This window comes from Phyllobates terribilis, unplaced genomic scaffold (genome assembly GCF_046119375.1).
Source record: "Phyllobates terribilis strain yellow unplaced genomic scaffold, ASM4611937v1 Scaffold_4__5_contigs__length_816908805, whole genome shotgun sequence".
NCBI lineage: Eukaryota > Metazoa > Chordata > Amphibia > Anura > Dendrobatidae > Phyllobates > Phyllobates terribilis.
In genome coordinates, this window is record NW_027362764.1 from 565238308 (window position 1) to 565257645 (window position 19338).

Genomic DNA, 19338 nt, shown 5'->3' on the forward strand with positions numbered 1-19338 from the left:
ACTGAAGCAAAAGTGACCATCAGTCAGAGACCAGAGGCACGTGAGGAATAGGGAGAAAGAGAGGGAGGAGACTCTAAAAAAGAAAAACTAAGTTCTACAAGCTACATAACGATTTATTCAGCATTAAAGAGCCTTTACACACATCATCAGTTTTGCAGCATAATATGAAAACATGATTTTTTTTTGTCTATCACTCCAACTGATCTATGTCCCTATTAGGGCTCATGCACATGTCTGTCAAAATCTGACGAGTGCTCTCCGTCTCCACCTTATTTTATAGGGCCGAGCACATGACCAATTTTTTTCCTCGGACCGAGTCGGTCCGAGGAAAAAAACGCACCATGCACAATTTGCCTGCCTATGAGAATTGAATGGCACTCGCCCATTCAACTCTATGGATCCGTGGAAAAAAATCAGACGTCATTTGGATGACATCCAAGTACTGTCTGAGTTTCACGGACTGACAAATATAGAGAAAGTGGAGAAACTTTATCTTTTTCCTCCTCTGAGAAAATTGGGCACACTCAGCTCAAACTGTAATCAGAGTGTGGTTAGCCTAATCAGACCGATTTTCTCAGATGAGAGAAAAACGGTTGTGTGACCCCAGCCTTATAGAAGCCTAAGGCCCTGATTCATCAAGATCTGTATTTTTCATGCCAGTCTTGATGAGGGGGCGGGCTGGAGTCAGCCGCTCCTGATTTATTAAGAGTCACACACCACTTAATGAATCCGGAGCGTCTGAAAAGTGGACTGCACCTATATGAGCACCTTACCACAACTCTTATTCCAGTCATAGAGTCATGAATTTGATAAGAGTGGGTTGCCCCATCACATCCCAGCCCTACCTACTTTTTCAGAGCTGGGTGAAAATGGAGTGAGAACATCAAAAGTTGCAAAATTTTAATGTAGGCTCCTGATGCCCCACAATTTTGTGATTTTTCATGCCTTTTTATGCCAGAATTCTGAGGTAAAATCTATGAAAAATCAAGGCCTACGTGTCTTGTGACAAACATTGATTGATTCCACTCCGGTTCTTGATCTCTCGTGTAAGAAGTGCACCAGGCGAAGGAAACACAACTTGCCCTGTATATACAAGATATATCCAGCCCCGGCCTAACTTCAGATCATCTCGTGCATTTCATTACATCTCATGCTTCCTTGTTGCTAACAAATACACGGCATTAACATCATAATACGTGTCTATCCTTCTCTTCTACATGATTCGCTGGACAATTTTCCTTAATTATTTCTTATAAGTGAATCTGTATTTCTGTTATATATTAGCTGAAACACCTGGAAATATGTGATAAGCTCATTTACCATGCATTTCACCAGCAATTGTTTTTCACTACAATAGCCTATTTTTGCCTTTGGAAATTAAAATCTAGGTCACATCTGGTAGTCAAAAGACTCCTTCTAAGCAATTTATTCACAAAGTGGGAAGCAGCTGAGTATCATACCACTGGCACCCACATTTAATATCTGCCTAAATGAGATAACCAGTGCCTTGCAGCGGCTACTGTCTTAGCTTTTCCCAGTTCTTTATTTCTAAAGTCCTGTTTACACTGTTTATCGTATAATGTGATGGAATGTCAAATCCACATCTAATGGAATATCCATTCTCTTTTCTAAATAAATATAAGATGAAAAATAAAAGAGACGCAATGTTCAATTCACTCCCTTGCAATCCTTTTTCTTGCATTTTTTTTTTCACCAAGCCTCCAATTTTTTAATCAAAGTGTGACAGTATTCATCATGTGAGTTGTCAGAAAGAAGAAAGATGGTTTGGAAATTGGAATTTACTTCAGAAAGTCTGAAAATGATTCCTTTTTTACAAGGCGTATCCCTAGATGACATATTTAATAAGATTCGGTGATGCACAGTAGAATTAATGACACTGCAAAACTTTACTTTTTTTCCTATTTTTCCCTATAAAATGCACTTAGAAATTGGTCAGCTTGCTTTATTATATATATTTTTTTAATGTATTCAAAAGCATAGTTGAGCTTTTCAATGTATTTGGATTCTTTCAAAAAATGTATGTTTTTTTCTTGCCTTGCCTTAAAGGCTATGTCTACCTTTGCAATATTTTTTTGTATCATTTTATCTAAAATAAAAAAAAGTGAAGAAACTTTGCAATGTCTCTATCCTATCCTATTCAGGCCGATGTGTCTCCAAGGCAACAGACAACAAATAAACTCCTGTGTAGTCTGATTCTGTAGTCATAGATTACAATTGAGTCCTAGCAATCAGCATATATGACGCGTTTCAGCCCATCCCAGGCTTTCACCCTTATTCACCGAGTGCTGATCCACCTTTGGATTTCTGATTCTGCAGTCACACTCCCTCTTATGTGCCCCTCTACTTCTTGCTAACCTACCAATTGTATATAATTGACAGATAGAAGGAAGTATGGTTGCAGGATCAAACAGGGCAGTTGCCAGGCTGTAGTGGATCTGCATGTGTTCAGGGAAACCAGCAGTCACTGCTGAAAATGGTGGGATTGGAAATGGATGGTGAGACCTAATAAATTCAAGGGCCAATTTAGTCAAATGGAATGATATTTTTTGTGCTATTTGGGTTACTAAGAGAGCAGGTCTGTCCTAATAATACTTCTGACCAATTTGGATGATCACACGATTTCAGGCTGCACTGCTATAATAAAGAATTCTTAGGACCAAGATGAGTTGAACGTTTTTTGCCAATTGTTTTTTTCTCTTGAAAAATACGCTAGTCCAGCATTGAAACGCGTTGTGGATATAAAAACCATTCAACTTATCTTGGTCCTAAGGATTCTTTATTTCTGATATCGTGTTATAGTCCAAATTGGTCAACTATTCTGGAGGAGACCATCCACTAGCCATGAGGAATCAGCAGCTGATATCTTCAGGTATTCATAGGAGTTGTGCCTGCAGACAACCTGCTCAGGTGAGCATCTACCTTTTACTTTCCTTTGCAGCTAAAAGGGTATCACCCGATGGTCTTGTGCACTTTTGTTCCCCTACAGTTTTTCTACTAATAATATTCTTGGAAGACCGATTGGAATGGCTGCACATTTGTCTACAATCACTAATGTTCAACAGTGGAATGTAAAAAGTTGAAAATATGTTTCATAATCTAATGGAAATCCTTCCAAGAAAAGTATAGACTGGAACTCGATGTTCTGCAAGCACATATGGCTGTGATGTCTGGATTTTATTTCCTTATAGTTTCTCCCAATAAACATTACCAGAATTACAATAGCTAATTTTTTTTTAGAGACACCAAAAGACACTCTACTCTAGTCTGTCATCTACCCAGAGTTAAAGGGGACCAGATACAGTCACAGCTGTCTTAGAAATCCTGCATCAGTCAAGCATGGAGGAGCATTGGACTGCATGACTGTAGCTCACAGATGGCTAATGAAAAGTAATAAGTATACGTAACGTGTTTTTTTTAGAAAACATACATGAAATTGCTGCTTCCACTCTGTTTCCAGGATTCTTCAATACAATTTATTAAATGCAAAGATAAAAAGACAATGCGTTTCGACTGGGTCAGCCTTCATCAGGTGAATAGCTCAATACTGAAACATGGAGCTTAATTATACCTTTTCCGGTTCTAATAGTGGGTGGTGCTGATTTGCATAGCAATTACTTTCAGACCACCTGTCCTCACTTTTTCTTTTTTCTATACCTTTCCTTAGTTTCTTTCCTAAATCGTACTGAAGAATCCTGGAAACAGTGGAAGCGCCAATTTCTTGTATTTTTTGTAAAAAAATTTTTTGTTATGTTGGAACCTCTTGAAGGGCCCTCCACGGTTTAAGAAGGTAGCAGCCGACCACTAACATGGATTTATACGGAACACACGTTATCCTAGAATTGTGCCTGTATGCACAATCATATAAGGTGGGCAAAATCTTTCATTTGCTACCAATGATGATATAATCTAATACTATGCTTAGACAGCGCTCCCTTGTCTCCCTTGTAATCTAGGTTACATCCTGCAGCTATATATAATGCCAACAGTATTGTAACTTTATTTTTGACATATTACAAACCACTATGGCTGTGGTTTGGGGTAGGACAATTACGTGTTCCAGTTGAGCGAAACATGATGTTCCACACAACTTTATGTGCATCCAGGTAAAATATGAATAGGAAAATGTAGCAACTTTAATAAGTCAGCTTAGTGGATGAGTCCCCAATACAATTGTGTGACATTTAGACTACAACTTAAAGGGAATCTGTCAGCAGGTTTTTTGCTTTTTAATCTGAGGACAGCATGAGGTTGTGGCTGAGACACTGATTTCAGGGATGTGTCACTTATTAGGCTGTGTGCTGTTGTTTCAATGCAATGAGCGTTTTATCAACAAGAGATTATCACGGCCAGGACTCGTGCCCATGTGTGCCCTGGTCCAACCCTGCCCCCAACACTGATTAGCAGCTTACTGTCAATATACAATGTACACAGCTGTGGTGTGAGCGGGGGCAGCATTTTGAGCTGTGATTGTATCACAATTGCTGCACCCAGTAAACTAAGTGATACATCATTGGCATCAGGGTCTCTTTTCCTACATTATGCTGCTATCAGATGAGGTAGCAAAACCTGCTGACAGATTCCCTTTAAACTTTACACTAAACTCCAGATGCAGTAGTAAGGACCATAAGGCTGTATGCGGATGAGGCAGCTCTTCTCTACTTTATTTATGCTGCTGTAGATTTGGCAGGAGGTATAAGATTTTTATTTTTAATCATGGTCACTCGATGATGAATAACAAAATTTATTCAAACAAATGCATGACTATATGCATTCTGCCAAAATGAGGGCTGTGTGAACAAAGCTTCACAGAGACTGTTCTAAATTGTACACTTGCTTCCAACACATTATTAGTACTTTACATAAGACGTTCTCCTTTCTATGGAGTAAATAAGTGAATTCCTTCTTGTCTTACTAAGTTCTGAGTGAAGAATATATTTCCCTGCTCTAGCAGTCAGCAAGGCAAGGCACTTTGATGTGCAGTAATGTCAGTTGTGACTTATTGCCTCTTTATGCATGTAATGTTTATCATTTTGTGCCGTGACAGTTTCATCTATAAAGCAATATACTAACAAGAAAATGAGCATTCAGGAGTTTCATGATTGCAGATTTTTCCTTCTGCTCAAAAAATCCAGTGTCAAATTGTGTTCTAGGTATTGTGAAGTAAGGCTGAGAATATAGTTTATACAAGACAGAAGAAATCAACACTTAGGCTTCCCTCATACATTGGGGGGAATTTATGGAGGTTGGCATTTTTGTAAGCTGGTCTATATCCATAGACCACTAAAGTAAAGTCCAGCCCGTTTTACTAAGCCCTATCTGCTTTGAAGAAGAGTGATGGGTCTGGTGCAAAAAGTTGCAAAAATGTTAGCAACTACCATTTCTGACAAATTATGCAACTTTTTGAAGCTAAAAAACTGATGTAGAGGGAATAATAATTTCCATAGTTTACTGCCCTGCTGTTTTTATGGTGTAAACAAGTGCATCAAAAACAGTGCAGAATTCCCCACTCAACTCACAAAAATGCTTTGTATTAAATGCCTTTGATAATCCACAATAGATTTTAAAGTATCATCTAGCCACATAAAAAAGTAATGCAATGTGAATAAATGTTACAAAAAAATGTCCATTGTTAAAAAGAGAATGTTTAAAGAGAATCTGTCAGCAGGTTTCTCTTTTATAATCTGAGAACAGCATGCTGTAGATCTTGAGAGCCTGATTCCAGCGATGTATCACATAGTAGGCTGTGTGCTATTGTTTCAATAAAATCAGTGTTTTATCAGCAGGAGATTATCACTACAGGACAAGGTGCTCGTGCCTCCTAGTAAACTGCTGTAACCTTGTCTCAACCACCCATTAGCAGCTTTCTGCCAATGGACAGTGTACACAGAAATCTGCCAATCAGTGGTGTTATACAGAGTTGCTGGTAGATCTGCAGCGGACAAAATTGTGATTTTAGCACAACTGGAATTAGGGTCTCTGAACGTAAAGCAAAAACCGGGTGACAGATTCCATTTAATGAGCAGTGAAAGCATCTTGATGTTAGCTACATGGTAGTAGTGATGTGGCTTTAATTGTTACCTATGAGAAAGAACCTTGGCAAACATTACAAAGTTGTCTTAGGGTTTTACTGTTAACGTACAAATAAAACCTATCATTTTTATTTTTAGATTCAGGCCAAAGATTCGTATGGGGTTCCCTATTGAAGTGCATAGGGAATCAACTATACAGACAACCCAGTCTGACACTGTATACAGATGTATCAAGTTTTACAGAAGTGTTTGGTGCAAGATTTGTTTGTTTTGAGGGAGAAAGGGGCGATCATTTGTATCCAATCTACATTGCGCAGATGCACAAACTCAAAGTAATAGAGCAGCTGAGCTATGCGGTTTTTGTAGGTGGACTATGATAACTACATAGTATGGTACCTTTATCAATTTAAAGAATACATCAAGTGTACCTCAGTGTACCTCTGATTTATTCTATATGAATTCAACAAAAAAAGACCATTCTATGTGCTGATTGGCTCATGAGAAGTGTAGGACAATAAATGACTTGTGAGTGTCTCTTAATACAATATTCCATTGACCAGCAGAAGTAAGTGAAAAGTTGTCTCCAGGTAATCCCTAAAATGTAACATGAAACCAATCCAGGAGGTCTGAATCCATCCTTATCCCTTAACTCTGCTCATTCTGCCCCTGTATTTGTAGATGTAATAAATGGAATAATATCGTATGCTGCAGTTGCTCTCATTTCAGCAGATTTAAAATGAATGTATTTAGTTTTTCTAAGAAAATATTGCGCATTAATGCAAGCAAGTCTGGATGTTTTTCCATATCATGGTTACAAAATGTACGGTGACCCATTCATGAATGATTTGTCACTGTCCAAAACTGTTGTCTGCAGAAGGCAGATAATACATGAGTTTCGCTGAGACAATTTATTTCCTGTGCGCTCGGCAGCAGAAATATGCTTCAGAAGCAAACTGGCTTTCTGGAAACTTTTGCCCGAATTTCTTTCTATCCAATATTAGATTCATAAACTCTAAATGCAGTGAAAACATGACAAAAAAAATTAACAATTTGTGTTTAAAATGTGTAATTATCTTTATTGGAACTCAAATGTGGATCCCACTAACAATGGCTATCAGATTGATAAATTGGGATAATTATAAGGAATGGTAATGTTAATGATTCCGCAAAAAGGTTAATGCAATTTGCATCTATAATTTTTTTTTGGTTCTGCTTTTTTAATTGTCTGCGAGTGTTCACATAATAAAGCATGTCATGTATAACTGTATGCAATTAGGTTATATGTGTGTATACTGTCCATGTAGCTATTATCTTTCTAACTTGTGCATTTATCTATGTTTCTGCCAGTCTATCAATACATATATTGATCTATTCTATCACATCTATCTATCTAAAAAAATAGAGGCAGCACTCAATCCACAGCCACATGGGTTATTAAAGCAACTATTTTTCTATTTACCAATACCTGGTTTAAAAACAACAGTATCACTGTGCTTGAGTGTCCAGCAAACTCGCCTGACCTTAACCCCATAGAGAATCTATGGGGTATTGTCAAGAGGAAGATGAGAGACACCAGACCCAACAATGCAGACGAGCTGAAGGCTGCCATCAAAGCAACCTGGGCTTCCATAACACCTCAGCAGTGCCACAGGCTGATCGCCTCCATGCCACGCCGCATTGATGCAGTAATTGCTGCATAAGGAGCCCGACCAAGTATTGAGGGCATTTACTGAACATACATTTCAGTAGGTCAATATTTCAGATTTTAAAATAATTTTTCAAGCTGTTGTTATAAAGTATTCTAATTTACTGAGATAATGACTTTTGTGTTTTCATTGGCTGCAAGCCATAATCATCAACATTAACGGAAATAAACACTTGAAATAGATCACTCTGTAATGACTCTATATAATATATGAGTTTCACTTTTTGTATTGAAGAACTGAAATAAATTAACTTTTTGATGATATTCTAATTTAGTGAGAAGCATTTGTATCTATCTATTCTATCATGTCTGTCTGTGTATCTATATACTGTATGCTATCACGTCTGTGTGTCTATCTAATCTTACTATATGCTTCATAATGTTTGAGGATCTTCTTTTAAAAGTATTTTATATATCATTACAAAAAGATTAATACACACTAACCATATATTAATTTACAATTCTGTTACTAGTGTTAGGCTGTGTGCCCACAATGCGTTTTTTAAGCGTTTCCACAGCAGCAAAAATGCTGCAGAAACGCTTAAACGCATGGTAGAAGGACTGCCATGTCCCCCAATGATAATCCGCATGTGCTGTGCACATGCTGCGGAAATTTCCGCTGCGGATTATCATTGCGGAAAAAAACGCAGCACTACCAATTACTTTGCGGAAGCACTGCGTTTTCGCTGCAATTGACTTGCATTGAAACGCATGGATTACGCATCACTGTATATGTAGATGCGCATTCCACGCGTTTCAATGTGCGGATGGTACCCGGGTTTGGAGAAGAGGAGACTCTCCTCCGGACCCGGGTACCATAGAACCTGTGAAAAAAAGAATAAAATAAAAAATAAATATTATATTTACCTTCTGATGTCCCACGGTGTGCTTGTCTTCGCTTGCCGGCAGATCGCGGTGGACTTGAGGACCTGCGCTGACGTCATAGTCATGTGACGGCAGGTCCTTCAGTGCAGTGTAACGTAATCTGCCGACAAGGGAGAACGGAGCGAAGCAAGACTCCGGGGGCCATCGGAAGGTAAGTATAGATTCATTTTTTTAATTTTTACCATTCTTTTACGGTCACACTATATAAATCCATGCCGGTTGCGTGGATTTATATAGTGTGACCAAGTTGTCAAGCACTTTCCAAGTGATGCTAAAATTGCTTGGAAAGCACTTGACAACCCGCATGCAAAATCGCATGTGCAGAACGCTTCACTTACGCTTGTCCCTGGCAGGAAAAACGCATGTACAATCCGCATGTACAATCCGCATGTGTTTTTTTCTGCCAGGGAGATGCAGAAACGCTCAGGAAAAAATCCGGAGCATTTCTGCATCATGGGCACATAGCCATACTTAGGCATTAAATGATTAATTTATACTGTACTTGGACTAGGGTGATCATTTTACAAAGGTGGTGAATTTACCCAAAATGTATTTATGGAGAGTCACACTTTTTTTTCTTGTGAACCCTATTTTCAGAATTCAAACATTAAAGCCATTTAATTTCTATGAAGCATTAATACATGTGGAAAGAACATATATAACTACTTAGAGTACCATAGTATATTGTCTATAGAAGTCTATAGAAGTATAATGTAAAATGTTAGGTCATTGCCAATTGTAGCTTCAGCTCAGTGGTGTGTTTACTCTGTGCTCTGTATTCTGATCTTTTGTAGTCAGACCTGGGATTTGCCTTTTGATTACACATTTGCATAACCCCTTTTGCCTTTGATGCACTCTGACCTTAGTTACCAGACTTTGCCCCTGACTATCCATTTTCCTTATCCTTTTGTCTTTGACGTACCTTCCTGGCTTTTGACCTTTAGACCACTTGACCATTCTGCCTCACAGCTAGTCCGTAAGTAATGACTAGTGTCACATGGACTACATACAAGTGATCATTTATTAGTCTGTTTTCCAAGGCCAACAAAAAATGATGGAAACAGAATATTACAATCAAGCTGTTCCCATACAGGCTCATGCTGTCCGCAGCATATTCCCTGTTTACCGAGGGTGATGTGCTACTGATAATAATAATTTTTAGGCCAGCATAATCAGATTACACAACAACCAAGTGTTTTGCTTGTTTGCAAAGTAATTGCTGGCATGTTCAAAGGGCCGACAATCGGGAAAGAGCATTCTTACACTCCCCTTTGCTGACTATTGCTTAGTCTAAATAGGCCTTATGTCGAAGCAGACACACAGATCAATGATTTCTACTGAAAGAGGTGCACATCAATGGTTCACTCAGATGGCAAATCAGAGATCAATGAAGCAAGGAAAATTTTTGCCTCCAATTTGGATATCTGTTTCTGTGCCATACCCATATACTTTGAAAAATTACAGTCAAATAGAAAACCATGTCTTATAGTTTTCATTCTTCCTGTTCAGAACTAAATTAATTCTAAATGTAAACAATGGCAATTTGCACAAATAATGTCACAGCTTATTTAACAGAGCAATAAACTGATGGGTTAATACCTCTTAATCTCTTGTTTCTACAAAATCTGATCTGATTAAAAGGAATCTGTCATTGGGTTTTTGCAATGTATTCTGAGAGCAGCATAATGTATGAGCAGAGACCCTCATTACAGTGATGTGTCCCTTACTGGGCTGTGTTCTGCAATTTCAATACAATCAGTGTTTTATCAGCAGGAGATAATCACTCCAAGACAAGCTTCGTCGTGACTCCTAGTCCAGCCCCACTCCCAGCACTGATTAGCAGCTCTCCGTCACTATACAATGTACACAGAAAGCTGTGGTGTGGGTAGGGTTATACACAGCTCAACAACTGGGCTCTGATAGATCTGCAGCAGAGAAAACGGTGACTATCATAACTGCTGCACCCAGTAAACTAAGTGACACATCGCTGGAATTGGGTTCTTTGTAGATACCTTATTGTCAGGGGTGTGTCAGAGGTGACAGACAGTCAACCTGCAGTTGGTTGCAGGAGATGTCTACGTTTGGTATTATAGACATCTTCTTAGAGGCTGGCTGTCTCTAGGACCCAGCGGCTACCTTCCTCTGGCTAATTAGCTCCCTGGCCTGGGTGTATAAATACCTGGTGTGTCTGAGAGTGAGGTGACAGTGATATTCATTACTACTTGTGAGGCTTAGCAAGAGCAATACTTCGTCCTCTCTGGAGCTTGAGGCCGTGTGTGCATTTGTCTGGAGTCGTCCAAAGCTAAGCAGTCCCCCCTGTTTGTCTACCCTTGTTGTCTATAGAGTTTAGGGAAGATTGACTAGTGCTCATCTCCTCCCGTCCCTAGCCTTAGCCATACGCCAGGGAAAGTGAAGACGAGGTACGTGTGGGGTGATTGGTGAAGAGCCAATATGGGGATGGTAGTTGAGACAGGGTGACAATAGGCCAGACTAGCAGGTCTCACCTTCCCACTTTCCTAAAGCCCCCGTCTCACATAGCGATATCGCTAGCGATATCGCTGCTGAGTCACGGTTTTGGTGACTCACCAGCGACCTCACCAGCGATGTCGCTGTGTGTGACACTTTGCAGCGATCAGGCCCCTGCTGTGAGGTCGCTGATCGTTGCAAAGTGTCCTGGACCATTTTTTGGTCGTTGGCCTCCCGCTGGCCAGCACACATCGCTGTGTGTGACCAGCGGGACCAACGATCTGGCTGGTAACTATGGTAAACATCGGGTTACTAGGGGCACGCGCGCACTTAGTAACCCGCTGTTTACCATGGATACCACTCTGCTACAGTGCGCGGAGGGCCCCGGTGTGACGGGGCCCTAAGTCTGGGCTCCCTTTCCCTTTGTGTTGCACTAAGTCTTTCCCAAACCTGGTGTGACACTTATGCTGCTGTAATATTACATAGAAAAATCTTGCTAACAGATTCCCTTTAAACTCCTTCCTAACCTTATTACCAATATTTCTCACATCCTAAGAACCCAATACTTTCATTTCTACATCATGTTTGGTAAATGTAAAATATGTTGTAATTCTTGTCCATGCTTATAGTATATTCTGGCCTACACATCGCTTCTGTAAAAGGAACTTAGACTTGGTCACTGCTGTCACTTGGGAAATCTGTGAGCGGATTTAAAAGAACCCCTGGATCTGGGAAACGCTGCTTGGGAAACATTGATTTATGATATCTTTGGTTTCTGAGCACAGTGGTGATATTTCTGGTAATTATATTTTTCACCATATGTGAACACAGATATAAAATAGTTCACGAGAAGCTTTAAAAAAAAGAACATCTCACACAATACACACATAATAATTGCATGCAGTGAGCAACATTGATTTATGGCACATAGATGAAATGAATTGGTAATACTACAAGAGCAAGTGCAAAGCTAAAATGGAGAGAAAAAATTAAATGAACAATCACAGGTGAAGAAATGAGCGGAAAATTGCAGAATGATCATGGCAATGACAATGATGATGGTAAAAGGCAGAAGAAATGAATATATGAGTTGTGTGTACTTGAATGTCTGACCTGTTAGTTGGTCGTCGCCTGCAGCAGGGGCGATGCGAATGTATGGTGTTGTAAGCTGAGTCACGATAATCGCAGCTAAGGCAAAGGAAGAATTCCGGGTCAGCATGCATGAGGAGGAGAAGAAAAGCCAGACTGAAGCAAGGCCGACAAGAATACTGTCAATGTTTCACCAACTCTGCAACATCATACTACCAAAACACCACATTTTCTAGCTGACAGTAGAAAACAGCATGGAGGAGAGGAAAAGAAAAGAGTTCACTGTGGAAATGATTCAGTAAATCTCTGGTTAGAAATATGTGAATAATGAAGACATGCAATTTACTGTAGGTTCTTACATAGACTATGTCTCCCATTATTTCTACACTGGATATTATAACAAATTTTATATTTGTGGCTTCATTCACAAACTCACAAAGACGATGAAGCCCAAGCACATAACAGCTAAAGGATTGGGGACTAATAAGTATTGTAAAAGGAGCTGCACACACTACTGCAGTATATAATACACCTACACCTTTATATTGGCTCTATTCTGTTGTACTATTTTCTTCTTTTGTGCATGTTCTTTGGATTTATATTGCTTTTAATGTTTGCTGCTTTGTGGTAGTACATATTTTGTAGAAGCAATTACTTTGTATCAAAATACAGCAAAACAATGAGTAAATATTAGACTATTCTACAAGACTGCAGGTGCTTCTTCTAGGAGAATGGCAGCAGAAACTAGGGGATGTAGGAGTTGCACTGTACTATATTTTTTCATGCAATTCATTCTAGTGACTTAAATTATATAACATTGTTGCAGCAATATAAATTTAAATGCATTATCACCATAACCCTCATTATACACTTATTTTTGACAGATATAAAACAGTTGGATTAAAAGCTTCTCTATAGCATGCAAAAAAGTTGCAAATTTAGAACACTAGAAATTTAGCAATTTTTCGTGTTGTAAACTTGGTCTAAATCAGTGTTTCCCAAACTGCAGTTCTCATGGCCCCCGACACTTCATGTTTTAAGGATCTCCTTAGTATTAAACAGGTGATGGAATTACTATCAAGTAGCGATGATCGAGCATGCTCGTTGCTCAGATTTACGAGCATGCTCGGGCGAATACCTATTATCTTCAGCTTGCTCGGGGGTTACGTTTTTGTCGCTCTGTGAACATGATTTGTGACTGTTTGACAGCTTTAATACTTGTGAGGAATGCTGGAAAAACAGGCATTCCTAACATGTATTAAAGCTGTCAAACAGTCGCAAATCATGCTCACAGAGCGACGAAAACTTAACCCCCGAGCAAGCTGAAGATAATAGGTGCTCGCCCGAGCATGCTCGTAAATCTCGAGCAACCAGCATGCTCGATCATCACTACCATGAAGGCATCAGGAATTCTATCACCTGTGCAATACTATGGAGATCCTGAAAACATGACCTGTGGGGGCTGTGAGGACTGCAGTTTGGGAAACACTAGTCTAAATACACACTTTGGACGAATTAGACTGGGTTCACTTTTAGGCATTGGGTTTAGTAGGACAATGATCAATGTCCGATGGATTGCATATATTTATGTATTGTGAGTGGACCAAATAAAATAATGGAGGTGAGAAAAGAAGATAATAAATTGTATCTAGGGAGTCAAGAAAATCTCTAGCTGTGGAGTCAAATGCAGTATACTAGCTGTTATATGTGTTCTGTATAGAAGCAATGATTTTTATGCAATATAAAACCTATCATTTGTTCCATTACATGAACTGCCTCCTTAATGAATTTATTGCACACAAGGACAAAATGTTCAGACGTCTTTAAAACCCATTTATAAAATTAGTCAACAAAATAAAAAAGTGTTAAAGTGCTACTGTCACTTTACTTGGAAATATATATATATATATAGATATATATACAGTACAGACCAAAAGTTTGGACACGCCTTCTCATTTAAAGATTTTTCTGTATTTTCATAACTATGAAAATTGTACATTCACACTGAAGGCATCAAAACTATGAATTAACACATGTGGAATTATATACGTAACAAAAAAGTGTGAAACAACTGAAAATATGTCTTATATTCTAGGTTCTTCAAAGTAGCCACCTTTTGCTTTGATGACTGCTTTGCACACTCTTGGCATTCTCTTGATGAGCTTCAAGAGGTAGTCACCGGAAATGGTCTTCCAACAATCTTGAAGGAGTTCCCAGAGATGCTTAGCACTTGTTGGCCCTTTAGCCTTCACTCTGCGGTCCAGCTCACCCCAAACCATCTCGATTGGGTTCAGGTCTGGTGACTGTGGAGGCCAGGTCATCTGGCGTAGCACCCCATCACTCTCCTACTTGGTCAAATAGCCCTTACACAGCCTGGAGGTGTGTTTGGGGTCATTGTCCTGTTGAAAAATAAATGATGGTCCAACTAAACGCAAACCGGATGGAATAGCATGCCGCTGCAAGATGCTGTGGTAGCCATGCTGGTTCAGTATGCCTTCAATTTTGAATAAATCCCCAACAGTGTCACCAGCAAAGCACCCCCACACAATCACACCTCCTCCTCCATGCTTCACGGTGGGAACCAGGCATGTAGAGTCCATCCATTCACCTTTTCTGTGTCGCACAAAGACAAGGTGGTTGGAACCAAAGATCTCAAATTTGGACTCATCAGACCAAAGCACAGATTTCCACTGGTCTAATGTCCATTCCTTATGTTCTTTAGCCCAAACAAGTCTCTTCTGCTTGTTGCCTGTCCTTAGCAGTGGTTTCAAGCAGCTATTTTACCATGAAGGCGTGCTGCACAAAGTCTCCTCTTAACAGTTGTTGTAGAGATGTGTCTGCTGCTAGAACTCTGTGTGGCATTGACCTGGTCTCTAATCTGAGCTGCTGTTAACCTGCGATTTTTGAGGCTGGTGACTCGGATAAACTTATTCTCAGAAGCAGAGGTGACTCTTGGTCTTCCTTTCCTGGGGCGGTCCTCATGTGAGCCAGTTTCTTTGTAGTGCTTGATGGTTTTTGCAACTGCACTTGGGGACACATTCAAAGTTTGCCCAATTTTTCGGACTGACTGACCTTCATTTCTTAAAGTAATGATGGCCACTCGTTTTTCTTCACTTAGCTGCTTTTTTCTTGCCATAATACAAATTCTAACAGTCTATTCAATAGGACTATCAGCTGACTTCTGCACAACACAACTGATGGTCCCAAACCCATTTATAAGGCAAGAAATCCCACTTATTAAACCTGACGGGCATACCTGTGAAGTGAAAACCATTTATGGTGACTACCTCTTGAAGCTCATCTAGAGAATGCCAAGAGTGTGCAAAGCAGTCATCAAAGCAAAAGATGGCTACTTTGAAGAACCTAGAATATAAGACATATTTTCAGTTGTTTCACACTTTTTTGTTAAGTATATAATTCCACATGTGTTAATTCATAGTTTTGATGCCTTCAGTGTGTGAATGTACAATTTTCAAAGTCATGAAAATTCAGAAAAATCTTTAAATGAGAAGGCGTGTCCAAACTTTTGGTCTGTACTGTATATACACACATATATATATGTATATACACTGCTCGAAAAGATAAAGGGAACACTCAAATCACACATCCTAGATCTGAATAAATGAAATATTCTCATTGAATACTTTGTTCTGTACAAAGTTGAATGTGCTGACAAAAAAATCAGACAAAAATCATCAATGGAAATCAAATTTATTAACCAATGGAGGCCTGGATTTGGAGTCACCCCCAAAATTAAAGTGGAAAAACACACTACAGGTTGATCCAACTTTGATGTAATATCCTTAAAACAAATCAAAATGAGGCTCAGTATTGTGTGTGGCCTCCAAGTGCCTGTATGACCTCTCTACAACGCCTGGGCATGCTCCTGATGAGGTTGTGGATGGTCTCTTGTGGGATCTCCTCCCAGTTCTGGACTAAAGCATCAGTCAACTCCTGGACAGTTTGTGGTGCAACGTGACGTTGGTGGATGGAGCGAGACATGATGTTCCAGATGTGCTCAATCGGATTCAGGTCTGGGGAACGGGCGGGCCAGTCCATAGCTTCAATGCCTTCATCTTGCAGGAACTGCTGACACACTCCAGCCACATGAGGTCTGGCATTGTCCTGCATTAGGAGGAACCCAGGGTCAACCGCGCCAGCATATGGTCTCACAAGGGGTCTGAGGATCTCACCTCTGTACCTAATGGCAGTCAGGCTACCTCTGGTGAGCACATGGAGGGCTGTGTGGCCCTCCAAAGAAATGCCACCCCACACCACCCACTGCCAAACCGGTCATGCTGAAGGATGTTACAGGCAGCAGATCGCTCTCCACGGCGTCTCCAGACTCTGTCACGTCTGTCACAAGTGCTCAGTGTGAACCTGCTTTCATCTGTGAAGAGCACAGGGCGCTAGTGGCGACTTTGCCAATCCTGGTGTTCTGTGGCAAATGCAAAGCGTCCTGCACGGTGTTGGGCTGTGAGCACAACCCGCATCTGTGGACGTCGGGCCCTCATACCACCCTCATGGAGTCGGTTTCTAACCATTTGTGCAGACACATGCACATTTGTGGCCTGCTGGAGGTAATTTTGCAGGGCTCTGGCAGTGCTCCTCCTCTCCCTCCTTGCACAAAGGCGGAGGAAGCGGTCCTGCTGATGGGTTGTTGCCCTCCTACGGCCCCCTCCACATCTCTTATTGTACTGGCCGGTCTCCTGGTAGCGCCTCCAGCCTCTGGACACTACGCTGACTGACACAGCAAACCTTCTTGCCACAGCTCACATTGATGTGCTTTACTGGATGAGCTGCACTACCTGAGCAACTTCTGTGGGTTGTAGAGTCCGTCTCATGCTACCACGAGTGTGAACAACCAACATTCAAAACTGACCAAAACATCAGCCAGAAAGCATTGGTACTGAGATGTGGTCTTTGGTCCCCACCTGCAGAACCACTCCTTTATTGAGGGTGTTTTGATAATTGCCAATAATTTCCATCTATTGTCTATTCCATTTGCACAACAGCATGTGAAATTGATTGTCAACCAGTGTTGCTTCCTAAGTGGACAGTTTGATTTCACAGAAGTTTGAACTACTTGGAGTTATATTCTGTTGTTTAAGTGTTCCCTTTATTTTTTTGAGCAGTGTATATATATGCTGATTATTCACAAATGTTGTAGATGTAAATCTACAGTAAATATTTATGGAGCTTCTCAGAATTTAAGATAAGTGTTATGAAGTAGATCATAGGGGTGAATGTTACTGTACTTACTGTTACTAATCACAATGAGGAGGACGTACTAGACCAGATGAGTGTGGAGTCTTACAAGCCATGCTCCATGGAGAAAAGTATATAAATTAGCTCTCTCACAGAACAAAAGAAATTATCCTCCAAGTACCACTTAAGAAAGGTAACTACCCTATAAGTTAATGTCTGACCCTTTAACAAGTATTAGTGTAAAGCCACGGCCCCACTATCAGTATTTGGTCAGTATTCGGTAAGTATTTTTTCTCAGGAGTGGGAGTCAAAACCAGATGAGGAACAATCTGAGAAAAGATATAATAGAAACAATTCTGCATTTATCACCCACTCCTGGTTCTGGCTCCCACTCCTGAGAAAAAATACTGACCAAATACTGATAGTGGGGCGGTGGCCTAAAGCAGTGTCTGCTGAGTGTGAGGCGTTGAGGCAATTGGGGAAAATACTTGTTTTCCTTAAAGGGACCAGCTGAGTAAACACCCCAAAGCAGGCTCTGTGTGGATGAGTTTCTATATAAAGTGCGTTGGAAAGTATTCATGCCCTGTGAACTTTTCCACATTTTTTCATGTTACACCCACAAGCATAAATGTATTTTGTTGGCATTTTATGTGATATACCTACTTTGACTGGGCCATTCAAACACATGAATATGCTTTGATCTAAACCATTCTATTATAGCTCTGGCAGTATGTTTAGAGTTGCCGTTCTGCTGGAAGGTGAAACTACTCCCCAGTCTCAAGTCTTTCGCAGCCTGTAACAGGTTTTCCGACAGGATTGCCTTGTATTTAGCTCCTTCCATCTTCCCATCAACTCTGACCAGTTTTGCTGTCCCTGCTAAAGAAAAGCATGCACACAGCATGATGCGGCCACCTACATGTTTGACGGTGGGGATGGTGTTTTCAGGGAGATATGCAGTTTTAGTTTTCTGTCACACATAGCATTTTGCACAAAATGTTCTAATTTGGTCTCATCTGACCAGAGCACCTTCTTTCACATGCTAGCTATGTCCCCTACATGGCTTTTTGCAAACTACAACAGCACTTCTTGTCTTGCTTTCAAATATAGCTTTCTTCTTGCCACCCTTCCATAAAGGCCAGATTTGTGGACTGTACGACTAATAGTTGTCCTGTGGACAGATTCTACCACCAGAGCTGTGGCTCTCTGCAGCTCCTCCAGAGAGACAATTAGCCTCTTGGCTGCTTCTCTAATTAGTAATCCCTTTATTTGAGATGTCAGTTTAAGTGGACAGTTGAGTCTTGGTAGGTTTGCAGTAGCGCCATCCTCCTTCCATTTTTGGAAGATGGATTGAACAGTGCTCCATGAGATGTACAGTCCTTGGGCTAATTGTTTATAACCTAACTCGGCTTTACTCTTCTCCACAACTTTATACCTGACCTGTCTGGTGTGTTCCTTGGTTTTCATGATGCTGTTTTATCCTTAATGTTCTGAAAAAATCCTCTGAGGCCTTCACAGAACAGCTGTAGTTATACTGAGAGGAAATTACACACAGGTGGACTCAATTTACTCATTATGTAACTTCTGGAGACAATTGGTCACTCAGGATTTTAAATAGGGGTATCAGACAACAAGGGGCTGAATACACACACACTCCCTGACAAAAGTTATGTCGCTTATAACCTGAGGTTAAATTCATCCATTGGTTTTATAAATTACTCTTTTGAAAGCTGAAACCCTCCCAAATTTGTTATATGTTAAGAAAATAAATTGGCATCAATGCTGAAATATTGATCATTTAATGCAGTGATTTTCAACCTTTTTTGAGCCGCGGCACACTTTTTATACTTAGAAAATCCTGGGGCACACCACCAACCAAAATAGCACAAAATGACACTAAAACAGTCATATTATACATATAGTTAATAATATAGATTC

At 40.2% G+C, this 19338-nt stretch overlaps 1 protein-coding gene across 5 annotated transcripts in view; it reads right to left on the reverse strand.

Annotated features, from left to right (window-relative positions):
• Positions 1–19338, reverse strand: part of PTPRM (protein tyrosine phosphatase receptor type M) — an 810930-nt gene that overhangs the window by 287136 nt on the left and 504456 nt on the right. For 3 of the 5 annotated variants that reach the window (XM_073679060.1, XM_073679055.1, XM_073679056.1), the window contains exon 14: positions 12220–12294. The exons of the other annotated variants lie outside the window; for them this stretch is intronic. In XM_073679060.1, coding sequence (XP_073535161.1) covers positions 12220–12294 — 75 coding nt within the window. The remainder of the gene's footprint in view (positions 1–12219; positions 12295–19338) is intronic. 5 annotated transcript variants of the gene reach the window in all.